Genomic DNA, 18,698 nt, shown 5'->3' with positions numbered 1-18,698 from the left:
ATTGTAATGGCCTCAATATGTTTCCAGTCCATCTGTTAAACTCAAAAATGGAATACATGGAAAATAAATAAATATATTAAAACAGCAAAACATGCAGCCCTGCACGATTCTTTATTTTTTTATTACAGGATTGAAAGCCGAGCTGAACCGTGTTACTTTCAGCTCCCGGGCACCCTGCTTCCAGAGATACTTACCTCCGTAGGGTGTGCCGGTATCTCTGTGGTGTTTAAATGCTCAGGTCACGTGGGCCAATAGGAAGCCGCAAGGGATGACATCACATCTTCCTGTTGGCTTGCATGAACTGGGACATTTAAGCGGCCATTTTGTTAGCCAGGCAAGCTCCCTGGCTGCAGAGATACTGGCACCCTCTCTCCTCCCCCCTCCCCCCCCCCCCCCAATTGGAGGTTTCTCTGGAAGCTGGGGGTCCCCGGAGCTGAAATACAGTTCAACTGCGGTGACCCCCTGCTTCAATCCTGTAATTTAATTATTTTTTTCTGTGATACACGTTTTGCTGCTTTAAAGCAAAAAATGACTATACAAAAAATATCAAATTAAATGTTTAGGAGCCAGTAGTGTTGAGGGGGAGGTGTATCAAAGAAGCATGTGTTATGGAGGGGCCTTGCGTCTGGGAAATTCTATGATGTACAATGCTGCGTCTAAAAAAATTGTTGTATACATGGCTAACGTGTATTCATACTATATAGATGGATTAAGATGTTTTGTGAGTTTCTATGTCCAATAATGAACCACACAGTAGCATCTATGTGAACTTATTTAAAAAATAAATTATGTGGGAGTGGTAAAGTGATATATTCGCAAGAGATTTAAATGCTTATTCCGAGTTGGCAGTGAATTGTGCTATAACAAGGGCGTGATGATGTTTTAGATGTTCTAACTAGTCTGTGAATAATATACAAATAAATTATGTAGTACTCCTGCTGCTTTTACACTTTTACTGCCAAAAAGGCCAAGAACATATTGCTAAATTCTAGGCCCACTTAGCAGTGAATGAATCTGTCACTTCATAGCTTACGCACCCAAAACAGAGCGGCGCTTACATACCTTCCATGCTAGGAGAGTGAAAAGCCATTATCATGAGCACGGGAAGAATCATAACACCATCTACCATTGTACAGCTCTAAAAAGGAGGAATACAAGAGTCAGTATTTGCTTCACAGTTTAATCAATAGCATGCATATAATTCAATAAAAATTGGCATTAAGAGATTTTCAAACCAATAAAGTTGCAATCGTAAAGGTCACATTTCGCTCTACAAAAGCATATGTTACGTGTGTGTGTGTGTGTGTGTGTGTGTGTGTGTGTGTGTGTGTGTATGTGTGTATGTGCATGTATGTGTGTATTTAGCTTATTAATTAATTTACAATGTTAACTTGTTTTAAAGCAGCAAAACGTAAAACATTTTTTTTACTAAATCAGTTCTGTAGTATTAGTGAATTATTTATTTTTATTCAACTCTAAATGCCATTTTGTATAAGTTTTAAAGCATCGTTTGATTTCTACAGCAGGTTTTAGCACACCGCCCAAGCAGTGCAAGATCTGATTGATTGATTGATTGAAACTGAAAAGCGGCCATTATGTTAGGCACACCATTAGGATTTTTACAGATTTATAACAGGAGCACCAAACGATTGTAAGCTTAGGTAAGAATGTAGAATTATACTTTGCCACATGCTTTACATATATGAATAATTAACAAAAGAAATGGGGAATGTAGTATATTGCTGCTTTAAAACCTGTAACACGAAAAATGGTCAATTCCTGCCTATGCAAAATAAACAACATCCAATGTTGGAGCCAATACTAAACATAGCAGTCTATATGATACTAGCTGTATTCTTAGTTTAAACTTGGCGCAAAAGAACAGCTAAAAATTTATATGAGCCAAGCCCTAGCATCCTTCCCTCCACATCGCCAATGTAGAGGACATTGCTTAGTAACCCTCCTACACAACTTCAGTAATGGAAAATTAACTGGAAAAAGTGCCCAATAAAACACTTGCTTTGTACTTGCAAATCTTTTCATCAATACATTTTTTGCCAGTTTTTTTTTCTTTCCTTCTTTGTTTACCAACAAGATGCTTTAATGCATAAACTTTCCAGGCCACTTTTGCGGATATCATCAAGAACTTACTATTTGTGGTTTTGAAAGTTCATCTATCAAAGCATATAACAAACACAACTGGTCTATTCTTACTACATCATTTGAGCCCTGCAACCCGTTGAAAACATACACGTTTTCACAGCCTCCCAAAATGACAATGCTCTAGGTTACTACAAGGCTAACAGATGAGCACAATCAAAAAAATGGGAACCTCCAACCATAACTACCAATATACCTAGATTTACCTAATCGCTTTCCTTCACCAGAAGCTGAATTCAGGTGTCAAAATGTGTTGCCTTTGCTTACTGCCATTTGGCCCCAAGTTTAAGCAGCAGTCCCATTTTTGAACAGCGGAGAATGTAGCATTGGTTATACACAAAGATGCCACTTCCACTTTCATGAATCATTGCCGATACGGGTCTATAATACAGTAGGTAAAAATGCCAAATCATGTCTGTCCTTAGATAAACTACCAATATACGCCAATCAGAAAGACCATGGGTGCTCTGGCCATGGAAATGCCTCCAGGTTACACGAACTGCTGGGCAGTATGTATAGAAATCCAATCCTTACAACCTACGGAGTTTGACATTTTTTGTTTTAATGCTTGCAGCAGTTCCTTGCCTTTTCGGCAATGCAATTATCTAAGCGATCGGTGAAGATCCTGCTTCCCGGTGTTACGCAATATGGCCGCCTATTTCAAAAGAGGAAGTGGTGTCGCTTTGGAAGTAGTTGCCATAGCAACCCAAAGACGCTTAATACATTACAAATCATTAAAAAGGGCAGTGTGTGCGCGTCCCCGTATTATCTAATACTACTCAATAGATTGAAATATTAAAATATAAAAATAAATTGCTGCTTTAAATTGGTTCTATTAACCAGAGTACAAAATAGCACAAAACAATGACAAACTGAAAGATTCATTTAAAAGAAAAATACGAGATCTGAATATGGCTCATTGCCAAATAGCAAGCATCAAGAACTGCTGTCCTAGGCTTTAGATAAAAGTTGTCACTTTACTGCAGTTATGCTCAGCCCGCCCCCCCCCCCCCCACACCCCTTCCCCGCCCCAAACAGTCAATCAGTTCCTGCTTCAGCATAAGAGTCTCAATCAGAGGCCAAGATTAAGCCACCTGTGCTGAAGCTGGGTTATCCTGAAAATCTGACCTGTTGGGGGTTCTTGAGGGCTGGAGTTCAGCCCCCGTACTTTGGGAACCGACCAGCAGTTTACTGAAAATCCCTCTCACCGGAAGCCTTCTCAGGGATCCTACAATTCATTTTGGTTACCACTTTATCCAGGTTCAAGCTGGTGGTGTTCAGGACAACCTTCAGTAACCCTGAAACTTTGGTAAAGCGCCTACTTTTTAGAGCGTTTTTTGTACCTTTCATTATACGAGCAACCAAAATGAAAAGAAAGAAAAATATATATTTATATTTTTTTCATAATACAGCTCAACCACCTTATAACGCTGTGCTTGGGGTCCAAAGAATCACATCGCACTATAAGCGGATCGCGTTAGAATTAAAGTAAAATTGTATGCATTGTACAATAAAGTATTTAAGACACCAATAATCGTGTTGTAAAGTATTCATAAATACAAAAATTGGGAGCCACGCTTGCATCGTGTTACAAGCGGATTCGCGTTGTAATGGATCGCGTTATAACGGGGTTGAGCGATTCCTACAACTTGAAAAAAAGCCCCAATCAAAAACATAATATTGAAAAGCCGTCTTCCTCATTCAGGAAAAAAACAACCTGGTCAGAGAGACAGAATAATTACGTTTCTGTTCATGGTTTGCTTTGTACAAAGTTTGGCACATTTTACAAAGGCGTCCTTTTTTGTGAAGCAGACGCAATCACTCCTGGCAAGACCACACTTCCAATGAGGATGACAAAGATTCAGGCTGTACTTAATCTCATGGCACTAAAGTATGTTCAGACAAAACATAACATCCCTCGCTTGCATAATATAAAGGATTTGCTCGGTATTCTGCAAGCGTCTCCAGTTTCAAAGACGTTGAATGTGCATTCTCTTGTATAAATACTGCAAATTCCTTCCATAACATATTTACATATTACAATCACGTCCCACATTCTAGTTTTCTGTTCAACGACTTTTAATTATATTTTAAAATGTTTTTTTTTTTATTGATTTTTTTTTTTTTTAAAGTCTCAAACCTAAACCCTTTCTATTTTTTCCCCAAATCACAGATTTTTAAACATGGAGGACAGAAACTACTTGATGACATCACAGGACTTCAAACCTTGAATCAGAACAGCTCAGTACGTAGGCCTGTGCAGTCTGGTAGTGGGGGGCAAGTTAGAATAAACAGCAGCAGTTGGCATGTGAACCTTCTACTCTTGGCCTCTTTAATTAAAAAAACAAAAAAATAAAAAACAACTAGGAAAACAAACAAAAATAAGTTGTCATCGGTTTTAACCTTTAGGCCTCATCCAGGGTGGGTAGAGGCGCGCTGGCGCTCCAGCGCTGCGCCCTGCTCGGCCGTGCTTTTCCTGGCCGGCTAGGTGCGCACGGGTCTGGGGGCGCGGCCTCTACGTCACGGAGTTGGTTCGCCCTCATTGGGCAAACCGCTCACGTGATGCGCTTGCGAGCGGCAAATTCAAATTTGCTCGGCAAGCGGCTGAGCGCCGAGTAGGCGCGCCCGCCCGCTCACGCAGGACACGTGCATTCTCGCACCATGTCTAGCGTGACCGTGCGCGCCCGCTCAGCGCCACCCTAGATGAGCCCTTAGAGTGCTGGGAGACCTCTGGCAAGGATCATGAGATTGCTCCAGGAGCGAGTAGACCTTGGATGCTGTAAACTGACATGGGAGGCTACACAAAAGTTACGATCAAACGGGCACTCAGCCCGATCACCCCTTAAAAAAATGGAGCAAGTTCCAATGACATACCGGTCAAAAATGACACTAAGCGTAGGTACATTGGCTAAAATGTATTTGTTTTTAGAACAAGTAGGAATTAAAGAGTCTTTGTTGAGATTTAATCTTGCCAGCATTAAAATGTACACATGGATAAATCCTTGACCAGGAGCCAAGCGTGGAGCTTGTCAAGATTTACCTGATTTGCATAAGCCTCATGCAGGATGGGCTAAAAACTCTCGTTTTAACGTCGACCAATCACGTTGTGCCCCTGCCCCATTGTACAAAGAAACCGGATATGACGTATCGTCTATGGGGGATACGTCATATCCGGTTCTGTGTCCGCTTCACCAACGCTCCTCGCGAGAGGAACTGCCGGACATCCGAGAGACTGGGTGAATCCGGAGTAAGGAGTAGGGACACAAGACACCTCACCGAACAGCTCACCGCGCCAGAAGATCTGTGTACCCCAGCGGGACTGGGAAACGGAGTGTGGGGATACCGGAGACGGTTGCTGTCAGTGGGAAGTGCCTGCCCTTGAGATTATATCACGTCACAATGCGCATGTCCTACTTAGGTCTAGTAAGTAGGATTTCAATTTTTGTTTGCCAGACTGAGGAGAGGAGCTGTTTTTAACCATCATTGTTTTTAAGAAATGTATTTTTTGTCTATCTCACTGTCTTGCCGACACCTTTATTAGGGAACTCACCACTCCCTATTATTTTCTAGCCCTTGTTATTGTCTTACAGTATTACACTATGTATTTTTGTTTCCATTTCCCTGCTATGTGCTGATTTCTACCCACCCATCTGCATTGGATCCAAGTGACTTTGAACTTTTTCATTATGGACACCTAATCAAGGACATATATCACTGGTACCATTTACTTGTCATGCCATTTGATGGTTGATGTGGTTTTTGATGCACATGCAAATTTCTTTAATTGGCGCCATTAGGTAACATTTTTTCCCCTGCCCCATTGTGCCATAACCGCACCCCTTCTCAGCATAATCCGCCTCTCCGCTTTATAAAAACCTGCCCCCTGCAGGCTCTGGATCCCCCGCTCCGATGGTGAAAGAACAACCCGCAAGAGTGACGCCCCTTCTCACGCTCGGGAGTGAAGGGCCCTTGACAGCCCTTGTGGAGCAATATGCACTTAAACTTTTGTAGGGGGTCAAGGCAAACAATCTGTACATAGATTTGAATGCACATTTAATATGAATCGTATTCTGGCATTTTTTCCTGACTGTTAAAATTCGCAAACCGTGCATATGATTCATTGTATATCAAGTCCCATTGTTGAGGCTACAACGGAGGGCGATTAAAACACGAGTTTGAAAAACTGACTAGTGACTCCAGACGTAGCCCGATTTATTGTTCTCTAAACAGCAGCCAGATCTCAATAAATGTCATGCCGTGGTTAACCAAGAACCTGTTAAAAGATGGGACGCAGGAAGTCACAATAAGTTGTGGGAGTGGTCACACATGAAAAAATGAGTCATGGTATATGTATTTTACAGGGCAAATCCTCACTACAGCTTTCCCCACCCTTTTCTTAACGCATACTTTTTATAATTAAATTAGTTTAAAAATAAAAAAATGTTTTACATTACCCACTCATTTAATGATTGCTTGGGGAAAAAAAACCTCTGGCCAAGAGGTAACGCAAGCCAAAAAGTACTCAACTCAATTCCTCTTCCTAATCTTGATGAGCACTTTTATAAAAACTATGTAAAATCGAATACTAAACCTCTAAATAAACAAGAAGACTTTAGTGCATTTTGCTGGGGTTAGATGCCCAGGAAATACTGTCAATAAAAGGAGCTTCCCATTTCTTATCTCTAGCGTTGAAGAATAATTCTGAGTCCTTACAGCTCCAAACAAACAAAAGATTTACAAAATTCAACATCACCTTTGGAAGTAAATAACCGAATGGCTTACCACCTAGAAAGATGTGCTCTGACCTGCAGGATCACATCAACGCAGAGAGTTTCCCATAATTACCATGTTTTGATGTTAAACAGTTATGGGCAATTTAAAAGAAGGATCGTCTGGTTTGTTCTATCACCTTAGGCATTGTGACATTCCTGAAAGACTATGCTATAGGGACAAATGGAAGCTATGAGCTTGCTGTGAAGAAAAAAGTCCAATTTCTTGTACAAATTAGCCATGTGCTAATTAGGCAAGTTCAGAGTATTTAGAAAAAAACCAATCAAAAGCATAAATTATAGGTTACGCTAAAAATTGTAAATTATTTAAAATGCATTTCTCGAAATTCACACAGTAGTTTTTCATAAGTTCAGTTCATATGTATGTTTTAAGGTCCAAGATCTATTGACATATTAACTTCATTCTTATTTTAATTCTAGAACTCGGAAAAAAGAATAAAACAAGGAAATATAGTCAAATACCCCCCTTAGTGAAAGTCTGCTAATAGAAACATATACCAAGTCTTTACAAAGCCAAACGCCTGCCAAAGACTGCCAAAGTGGTCAGGATTTTATTTTGAAGCCTCTATTATACAGGCATACCCCGGTTTAAGGACACTCACTTTAAGTACACTCGCGAGTAAGGACCAATAGGCAAACGGCAGCTTGCGCATGCACCTGTCAGCACGTCCTGAACAGCAATACCGACCGGCTCTATACCTGTACCGAAGTTGTGCGCAAGCGGGGAGACTATAGAGCCTGTTACAAATGCGTTATTTACATCAGTTATGCACGTATAGGACGATTGCAGTACAGTACATGCATCGATAAGTGGGAAAAAGGTAGTGCTTCACTTTAAGTACATTTTCACTTTACATACATGCTCTGGACCCATTGCGTACGTTAATGCGGGGTATGCCTGTAATTCACAGAGGTGAAAAATAAACCCCAATTATTTAAATGTCCAGATAATGGTACACCATAAAAAGTGCCGATTATTTTTTTTCTTTTATACTGTAGGACTTATTTATTTATAAAATGTTTTACCAGGAAGTAATACATTGAGAGTTACCTCTAGTTTTCAAGTATGTCCTGGGCATAGAGTTATGACAAATAATACATGGTTACAAATACATAGTTACATAAGTGAACAGGGTTATACATTATATACAAGACATTGCATGCACAGTTAAAGATAATATATCTGATAGGCGTATGTAACAGTTACAGACAAGATTAAAATGTGAGACAGCTTTTAGTTTTGAAAGAACTTAGACTGGTGGTGGATGTGAGTCTCCGATAGATTGCTCCAGTTTTGGGGGGCACGGTAAGAGGAGCGGCCGGATACTTTGCTGAACCTTGGGACCATGACCAGTCTTTTTGGAGTCAGATATCAGATAAGTGCTGCATGTGGTATGAGTGATAACCAATCAAATTTGGTGCATCGAGCATTTCACAGTGATGTGTGTTGTAGTTGCATTGGAGCAAAAAACGGCATATTGAATTGTAGAGGGTATCAAGTTTGCCAAGGTGAGTTTGGGGTGCCGAGCCGTATACTATGTCCCCATAGTCAATAATTGGCATTAGCATCTGCTGTGCGATACGCTTTCTGATCAGCAGAATTAGGGAGGATTTGTACCTATAAAGTACACCTAGTTTGGCATAGATTTTGGACATCAGGGTATCCATGTGCATCCCAAATGTTAAATGGGAGTCAAACCATATGCCCAAGTATTTAAAACTAGTAACAGGAGTTAGGGTGGTACAGCTCAACCCTGTTATAAAGCGATCTGTTACAACGCGAATCCGCTTATAACGCGATGCAAGCATAGCTCCCAAATTTCGTATTTATGAATACTTTACAAAACGATTATTGGTATCTTAAATACTTTGTTGTACAATACATACAATTGTACATTATTTCCAACGCGATCCGCTTGTAACGCGATGTGATTATTTGGACCCCAAGCACAGCGTTGTAAGGGGGTTGAGCTGTATTAACGTTGGTTCTTATCTGGAGCTCAGTCATTAGAAGCTTTAAAAATGTAGCCTTGGTCCCAAATACCATTGTTACAGTCTTGTCAGTGTTTTAAAACAGTTTATTTTGGGAGATCCAATTTTCAAGACTCAAAAAGTCAGATTGAAGTATGTGTTGAAGGTCGGAGAGGCTATGGCTGTGTGCAAACAAGATTGTGTCATCTGCATACATGTTTATTAAAGCTCCCTTACAAGCTGTAGGAAGATCATTGATGAACACTGAGAAGAGTAGGGGCCCCAAAACAAAGCCTTGCGGAACAGCACAGGTGATATCCAAGGGGTTGGAGTTAGAGCCCGAGATGAACATGTTGGGATCTACCTGATAGGTAGGACTGAAACCAGTTTAAAGCATGTTTCCCTATCCCAGAGCTCTGGAGTTTGTTAAGCAGGATAGCATGATTGACTGTGTCAAAAGCCTTTACAAAATCTAGGAATATTGCACCAATGAGTTGTCCCCGTTCCATTCCACACTGGATCTCATTGCAAACTTTTAGCAGGGTAGTTACCGTGGAGTGTTTGGGGCGTAAGGGCTGTTCTATAGAGGGCGCGCTTGCTGCGCCGTGCGCGGCAGTTATAGTTGACTGTGGTTAGTCAGCCTTCCTATAATAAGACCGCACACATGGCAGTGAGCGTGGAACCGGCCGACAGGGGAGAAGATGGAGAAAAGAAAGATTCCGCGCCGCTACCGCCGCTGAAATGTGTGTGTGTTTGTATGTGCGTGTGTATATGTGTGTGTATGTATGTGTGTATGTGTATGTATATGTGTGTGTATGTATGTATGTATGTATGTATGTGTGTACAATGTTACTAATTTATTCGTACCAACATACACTTATAGCCTTGAGAAAGCGTTTCCAATTGCGTGTCGGCATCTGTCATGTGCACGCGCGCCGTCAGTACTCACGTGGTAGCATTATTGAGTTGCAGAGCAAACAGCTACCAGACGGCTAACGTGTACTCCCTTCAATGTTGGGCAGGAGTCTTTGTGGTGACTCGGTGACGCATGGTGAGGCGAGGGCTGCTTGATTTTCCATTTTATTTTGTTGCATTAGTGTAACCAGCACTCCTAACGGTGGTAGCACATTCATTAATATGTGCATAGGCATACCTACAGCCACACCGTTTCTAGGGGTATATTAGCCACGGCGTTTGCATTTATGAGTGGTATTAGCTCTATGTATTCATGGACTTCATTAGCTAGTACACAGGTGATTTATATGTGAATTTATATGGTACATATGTGACTGATTTACCTTCACTGGATCTGTATACCATAAGCTCATTGAGCAGTTTACTAACAGTGTGTTCAGTGCTGCTTTGTGGCAGTATTATAACAGTGTCTCTTTCTCACTCAGTATCCACTAAGGAACCTTTTCCTGCACATTAGACAGGTTTATTTCCACCATACACAGCTTTATAGTGGCATTAGCACTCCTGACAGTGGAAGCACATTTATTAATATGTGCACAGATATACCAATAACCACACTGCCTGTAGGAGTCTTTGAGCCTCTGCACATTGTGTTCTGTGTTTAAAAGCCCACTCCTTTACTATTTTGGAGCTAATTAGCTGCTGTTAGGTGACTACATGTATCCACCATGAAACCTTTCTCTGCATACTAGATAGGTTTCTTTCCACCATACACAGCCTTATAGTGGCATTAGCACTCCTGACAGTGGAAGCACATTCATGAATATGTGCACAGGTATACTGACAACCACACTGCCCATATGAGTCTATGAGCCTCTGCACATTGTGTTCTGTGTTTAACAGCCCACTCCTTTACTATTCAGGAGTCAACCAGTTGCTGTTAGGTGGCTACATGTTGGATTGTAGAGAGAGTCTACACTTTCCATTTATGGATTTATGATTTGCAAAGTGAGCACACACTGGTTTGAAATACTGATCTTTTTGTCTGTACCTAGCATATTATGATCCATTTCACATTTCACCTTCACCATCTGGGACCTGTCTGACACCTGAGACAGGTATTGAACAGCCCCTCACGGATACCAGCATACACCTAATTAACCACTAATAGGGATTACTGTATACCGGCTCCCTGGGACACTTTGATCCAATTAACCTCAAATTGTCGCCTTACTTAGTTACCCGGAATATCATATATATTCATCATAGGGTATCATATATGTGTGTCATTTGTTGAATTTTAACACCCATTATTTTATATCAGTATAGCATTAAAAATTATTTTTAACATTCACATTATACATCAGGGGGTATTGAGTGCTTATAGTGGGTTCTTGCCTCTTTATTACTTACCTTATACGTCACCCATTAGCACCCTACCCCCACATTATTAATTTGTACTTAGCTGAAACGGGGTTCTTCTATATTGAATTTAACGTATTTATTTATTATAAGTGTATTTAACACACACACACACACACACACACACACAAAAAGTGTGCGGTGCGTGTGCGCGTGCATGGCTGCACACACTATATTACGGGCCTAAGTCAGATTGGAATTGGCTAGGGAAATTTGTCTTGGTATAGTAGTCGCTTAATTGGGAGTGGACACATTTTTCCATGACTTTGGATAGGATTAGGAGAAGAGATTGGCCTGTAGTTTGAGACAGTGTTTTTGTGCCCTCTTTTGAAGATTGCGACAACTCTGGCAGTTTTCCAGGTCTTAGGGATATGGCCTGCAGACAGGATAGAGTGGACTATGGACGCAATTGCTTTGGCAATGGCTGGGGCACCAAGTCTTAGAAACTTAGATTGCAGTAAATCAGGCTGCTTAGTTTTAATTTGAGGAGCGCTTGTGTAATCTCCTCTTCTGATACTGGGACAAATTGAAAATTGTGAGCAGTGTGGGTAGAGGGTGGGTCTATAGGGGTTCTCTCAGAATGAGGTTCATGATTGTGGTTTGGGTTGCATTTTGCTAATAAGTTAGTAGCACACCCCACAAAGTAATCATTGAATGCAATTGCAGTGTCAGTGGGATTTGTCAGAGTAATATCATACTTAGTGATACTACTTGGTTGTTGATGGCTAGAAGGCTGGAATATATTGTATATAACCTTCCAGTTTTAAGAACTCGGATTGGAAATAGTTGAGCGCAGAATCGCTAAGGACAAGTCTGTGGCAGGACTGTCTATTTTGTAACAAGTAAGCTAGCTGTCTTTTCCTCTCAGAACAGGATTTTGAGACCAATGGATGTTGTTATATGGTTTACAAGAAGAAATAAAAAATAAATAAAAAAGTTCCTGTGAAATTCATTTTTGAAAATTAATATTACATTTGTATTAGTTATACCATCGTGGACTTGCAAAACATTACAGCAGAAGCATATATGCATTTTATGCAGAGATTGTGCATTTAAAATGCATTACATGTTCTTAGAACAAAACAAACTGTGGCTATCAACATGTGCCCTCTTTACATAAATGCATTGGGAAATATATAATATAACGTGCACAGTATGTAACGGAATCGTTTAAAATACAAAAGATGAAGATGCTTCCGCATTGATGCCAAAATTATGCTATAGGCTTCTGGTTTTAGAAAGGGGAATCGTGTCTGAAACGAGCAATTTAAGCAATATCCGACGTGTGTGCTTTTTAAATAAATCAGTTCTGTAGTATACGATAATACTTCCTACCTTTTTATTTTAAAATTCAACTCAATGCCATTTTTAATGAGTTTTAATATATACAGTACTGAGCATCCTTTCATTTCTATAGCAGGTTTTAGCCCACCTCCCCAGCAGTGCAAGACCTTTGCAACACTTTCCTGTTTGTGATCATTTTTTGCCAATATCCCCAGCACTTTGAGCTGTAAACTGTAATAGATAATGTTATCCTAGTAATATAAGAATACATTGTAGCTGCTGAGTTACATCTACTGAAGGATTGATTTGAAACTGAAAGGCAGCCATTTAGTGAACCCTCAGAAGCAGGATTTTGCTGGTCGATCACGGGAGAACTAAGCAGTTTAGGCAATTCGTTTTCAATAAAAGGTAATCAAAGGCTGACAATATTAAAACAAAACGGGTTTATTTTGTTTTTTTTTAAAGCTGCTTGCATTGCCTCTTGAATATACACATTGAGTAGAGAGACAGATGTTTTTTCTGCATGCCGGTCCCCTCAATCTTTACTGTAACCTGTGCATTCAGTTAATAACAGCATTGTCTCCAGCGGATATCAGCATGATACGGTGCTGGCACATTTCAAGATAATTTCTGGTGGACTCCATTCAAAAACAATAGGGTGCTGCTGTCTTTGGCAGGCTGCAGTTCAGACCCCTTCAATCTGAGCATGTTAACCCCTGCCGCACTTGAGGGACTAAACAATTCAAAATGGCGTTTGATACACTTGAATGTTTCCCTACTGCTGCCTTGACACATTAGCTGGAGAGTAAATACAGGCACTGTTCCAAAACCTAGGACCTGCAAGAACAGCGCGTGTGACTTTCCATTGAAATGTCACTTCACTTATCCCCCGATAAGCGCCTCAGCGACACAAGACAGTTTCTTTTTTTGATTTGCTGATTTCCTCGACATTGGTTTCCCAGCGACATCTTTGCCCTCTTCAAGTTTGAGATTAAAACATTTCCTGCTGCGAGATAACCCTGACAAAGGCCCTTCTGTTGTTGCGTTTGAAAGTCTGCACTGCTAGAGAGGGGGGAGGGGGAAGTGCTGCAGTTGTGTGTTTTTTTTTTCACCTGGAGGAATCGGACATATTTGTGGTTTAATTTAACATCCGTGGTTCAAGTTACACCCTTTACCAGAATGCATGACTCCCATGACTGTGCTTCTGAATGAGGATTACATGTAATCTGCAGCTCTATTGTCTTGGCATTTTCTATGTTATCAGCCTATCACAAACACAAGCAGACACAGACTGCTCTGGGCATGTCTGGGTTATGGTTCTTGGAAAATATGTACAATGCTAATGCAATAATGCACTTCAACCCCTCCAGTGCCCTATGGCATATGGTGTACATCCAAATATGTGCCACCCCAGGGGCCAGGTATTGGGGATATCCCTGCTTCAGCACTGGTGGCTTAATCAGTGGCGCGGACATTCTGACAGCCACGGATTGAGCTACCTGCGCTGAAGTGGGGATATCCTCAAAACCTCACCTGTTGGTGAACCTTGAGGACTGGAGTTGGCCACCACTGGCGTACACCATACGCCATTGCCCCATGCTGCAGCACGTGATTGGCGCTTCAATGCGTACAACCGTAAAGTGGCAGGCTGGCCCCACCCCATCTGGCCGGAACAGAAGCATTATAACATTGGGCCAAAGAGCGGTAACGTGATGCGGAAGTCCCTGTAGGTTAGTGGCACGACCCTCCGGCACTTAAGGGGTTAAAGAAGCAATCGCACCTCTATAGTTCTGTTTTATATACATAATTGGAGTCACAGGGCCCCCCCCAAAGCTGTACTGTAAATATACGGTCAGCCGTAGGTAAGCGTGTGCTTTTCAAAGCGGAAAACAGGTAAATTCCTCAGCTCCAGCAAAAAATTGTTTTCATGTTAGACCAGCAATGAGGTATCAGAACTTGTACAAATGTAACTTTCTCTGCAGCCACTCTGGCAAGCACCACTCAGCCTGTATTCTCCAAGAGTCTGTTATCTGAATGCTTACTTTTATATTTCATGCATTTACCCCAGTTTTTTTAAATGTGAATGCTTGGTAGTGTGTCTTTTAAAAATATATATTATTATTATGTGAAACTTAGCACACACGGTTACTGCTACATAAAGACAATCATGGCGTTCAGAGACGTCCCGGACGCGGGAAGAATTAAAACAAAAGTTAACACCACGTAAGTTCCATTCAAGCCAACCAAACACATTGTTAACTGTGCATTATTGGCATCAAACTAGAGGGTAGGAAGCATTACTTAAATAAAAGCTACCTAACCTTTATTAACAGCCTTCCCTGGCTTAAATCTGAAAGTTACAGGAAGAGCAAAACACGGGTTTAACTCATGTCGCTGTTGTTTTCGGAAAAAAGCGCCTAACTAAAAATACCCTGATGCTATACATAAGCCATATGCTTGGATGATGCAGAGCTCTCGGATGGTTTTATTCTGGCCCGTGTGCTCCAAAATCGACAAAACATTACAGCTTACGCATTAGACAATATCTTATGACCCAGATACTATTTTGTACTAAGACAAGTAGCACAATATCTTACCCACAATGCTGTAGACTTCTTTTTAAAGAACATAGACTTGCCCTATGATAAATTATAGCCTCATGCCAAGATTAGCAGCTGCCTGTTTTTAATGCGCTCTAACTACTTTATAAATACTAATGAATTAAATAGAAGTCGCAGTGTTTGTCCAGTTGCAATAGTGCAAAATAAAGGAGTATGTCAGAATCAGGGAATACCTTTTTGTTCTTTGGACTAACAAGTGATATTTTAGGACAAGCTTTCAACAGTTATACTCTCTTCCTCAGGTCATGCAATACTAAAGAAAACTCATAAGGACAGTTGATTAATGTTGTGTATTAGAAGTCTGTGGTGAGAAAAAACAATGGTTACAGCAGTGCTCTGCAGGGTGGTCACGATTGTGTTTCCCAAGATGAAACTGCTGCCGCCAGAAGTATATAGAGATACTAAACATTATTACATAGTGCTATGTGTTCATGCTAAAGTGATAGATATTTTTAATAGTAAAACAAAGTGGAGTGGACCCCATCTGAAATCACCACTTAATGTATAACCGTTTAAATGCCGAAAGACTGGCGCCACCCGAGGGCCACCAGTCTTCCGACACTAAACCACGTGATCGCTTGGCGTAGGGATCACATGATCACGTGCAGGCCCGTTCCCGCTTCCCCCTCAGCACGTAAACAGAAGCGAAGTAGGTTCCCCTAGAAAACAAGCATTTCGTGCAGGAGGTGGTCTGTATTTCATAGGGACCCTAGAGTGCATAGTATGTCTTGGGACACTCAAAGGATTATGGGGAATTTGTCACATTATTCCCTTACTACAGTGTGTATACCATCCTCTATAAAAAGAAACCCACTTGTCCAGATACTTGTGGCAGCTTCACGGTGAGATAATAGAATAGGCATTACTATTTAATAGACAAAGTGTCAGTAATTGTTCATGTTTTGTATTTAAAGTTGCACTTCCACATAGGACCACGGTAAAGTCATGTCTAACAGGTTCAAACTAGGTGTTTCAGGTCAATGTAACTTGTTTTAAGGTTTGTACATTTTTATTTTTTTAATTAGAGTGGGGTCCCTGAAGGGAGAGAGAGGTGTGATTGACAATTTATCTGCCCCACCTCAATAATAAAGTAGTATGATTTATTCACATCCCCTCCATGTCAAAACCCCAAACAGAAAGGTAGAAGACAGGACATAAGCGGAGGATGGTAAACCCACCCTAATTTTCAAGACGGTGCTTATAAAACATTGCCAGGAGTCCAGGACCAATTTGCAATGATAATTTCTAAATTCTTACAAGATTTTGTTAAAAGACACCTAGTTTTAAACTCCATAAATGCATGATGGACATTCGTTCTATTGGGTCTAGAATAAGTAATGCTCAAATCTTCAATGCAGTTACAGTACTTCATATTTAAAAACCTGATCTGAAATTGAAATGTTTGTTTTAACGAAAGCTGGGTGTGTCCCCATGCTAGCCTTGCAGTGGAAGATTATGGGGACATTCTTAGACTGCGCTTATAGTGCCGGCGACTTGGCGTCAAAACAAATGCATTGCCGCCGTCGCGTGCGCGCTTCTAATGGAAAAATCAAATTGAGATGACTTCCAGCGATCGCGGCTTGGTCGCGATCACTGGAAGTCATATCAATTTGATTTTTCCAGTGACCGCAGCCTGACGTCACCATAAGCGCGGCCTTAGAAGTATTTCGGGACCTCTGTGCTGGACCGAGGCTGGTTTGCAATCCGCTTCCAGCTTCTTTCGGCAAAGCCAGTCGCTAGGTCAGGCCACATCCTAAAAGGGTCCAGCTACCATCTTTTTGTAAGCGACAGTACACACGACAGGTTTACATGCAATATAGCAAAGATAAAGCATCACAGATTATTTCTACTCTATTTAAACAAAACGTCTGATTTTAACAAATCCTTTTACGCTATTATAAACCCATTTCTGCTGGAGGAGGGGGGTTTAAAATCAAGCAGGTCCCAGGTAAACTGCGATTAGGTAGCACTATAAAAATATTTTGCCCCGATAAAAGTACAAAGCCAGCAACCTTAAACCTACTTAACTGTACAAGTTGCTTAATGCAACAGGCTAAAGCCCCTATTCAATATCATGTGAACCTCGAATTCGTATGCTGCTCAGAGAGTTCCGTGACAAGGAGAAACTGACCGTTCCACATCATATTGATCAGTGTTCTCCGGTCGCTTCACACGGCCGCATACTGTATGTGCAGATCATTCAAATCTCTCTCTACAGTAGGGCCACGCTCATACAGCGGGTTCCGCTCCATGGCGCCACTGAAAAGCAGAACCAGTGATTTTCGGCATCTCCTACCCTTCTGCGCATGCGCAAACTCGACCGTCCTTCTTCGTATGCGCAGACATGGCGGCCCCCTTCTCGGTACCGCCGTATTGGCAGATCGCCGAGAAGCGGGGCCCTACTGTATAAGCAGTTATGCTTGTCTGTTTAAAAAGGATACATTTTCTGTCCTCTATTAGAACATTACTATCTACAGTTAAGCCCCACCCCTTCTGTCTGGAGACAGTGGCAGGCAGAGCTAGACTATAAATAGTAGGAGGAAGCTTCTGGAAAGGCAGATCCCAGGAGGAATTGAAGAAGAGGGGTCTGACGGTGAATAGTTTATATATAGTTCCTATGTTTAGGATAGAGTAAGGATTCCCTTGTAATTGTTTCATAGTTAGGGAAACTCCCCTGTTTATATACAGTCCCACCAAGATGGTGTTATACTACTCCCAAGGTATACCTAGAGACTGTCCCCAGAGGGGGCGTCACAAACCACAGCCCCTGGGCATAGTTAGACCAGCCCCACCGGAGGGTCCATCGCTGGCTGTCACCCAGAAGGCCATGTACTGGCAGGCCACCATGAAATGAGGAGGCTCATCACAAAGGGAGTAGCACCAGGACAGTCAGGCCCCCCTGGATATGGAGCACTGCCAGAGCTGCAGAGCAGAGGGACTATAGGTAGTTTAGTAGTTATAAAGCCTCAGCACCTTCCTAGTGGCCCGAGATGGGGGCAACTAGGGAATCTACGCAAAAAGCATAAGCCAAGGTCAGTCAATTGAATATACAAGATGACCTCTGTATACTAAATGTGAGACTGTACATAAATATAATAAAGCTGCTGTTTGAATGAATAAAGTTATTGGCGCTCATCATTGTTTACCAACGCCCAGCCTGAACCCTGAACAAGGTAACGCGTCCCGAGAAGCCATAACACAGACACTGATGTAAACTCCCTAAGAGTTGGGCAGGGAGGTGGCTAGTGTCGTATTTATTTCAAATGGAGCTAAAGTCTTCTCCAGTATAGCAAATGGCCTTCCAGCATATTGAATGGGGCCTATAGGTTTTGGAATTAGAACAGTTAATGTCCGTGCAACACAAAATTCACGTGCGTAGATTGTCACAAGTCTTATGTGACAAAGGATAAGCAGTGGCTCAGTGAGTAAAGACACCGACCGGCACTGAGTTTGAAGCAGGGGAACCTGGTTCAATTCCCGGTGTCAGCTCCTTGTGACTGGGCAAGTCACTTTATCTCCCTGTGCCTCGGGCACC

At 41.5% G+C, this 18,698-nt stretch overlaps 1 protein-coding gene across 2 annotated transcripts in view; it reads right to left on the bottom strand.

Moving 5' to 3' along the window:
* Positions 1 to 18,698, bottom strand: part of ACVR1 (activin A receptor type 1) — an 86,060-nt gene that overhangs the window by 45,180 nt on the left and 22,182 nt on the right. For both annotated transcript variants that reach the window (XM_075609342.1, XM_075609343.1), the window contains exon 2: positions 1,063 to 1,138. In XM_075609342.1, coding sequence (XP_075465457.1) covers positions 1,063 to 1,129 — 67 coding nt within the window. In that variant the 5' untranslated portion in view covers positions 1,130 to 1,138. The remainder of the gene's footprint in view (positions 1 to 1,062; positions 1,139 to 18,698) is intronic.

This window comes from Ascaphus truei, chromosome 7 (genome assembly GCF_040206685.1).
Source record: "Ascaphus truei isolate aAscTru1 chromosome 7, aAscTru1.hap1, whole genome shotgun sequence".
Taxonomy (NCBI): Eukaryota; Metazoa; Chordata; class Amphibia; order Anura; family Ascaphidae; genus Ascaphus; species Ascaphus truei.
This window is presented reverse-complemented; position numbering and strand designations above follow the sequence as displayed.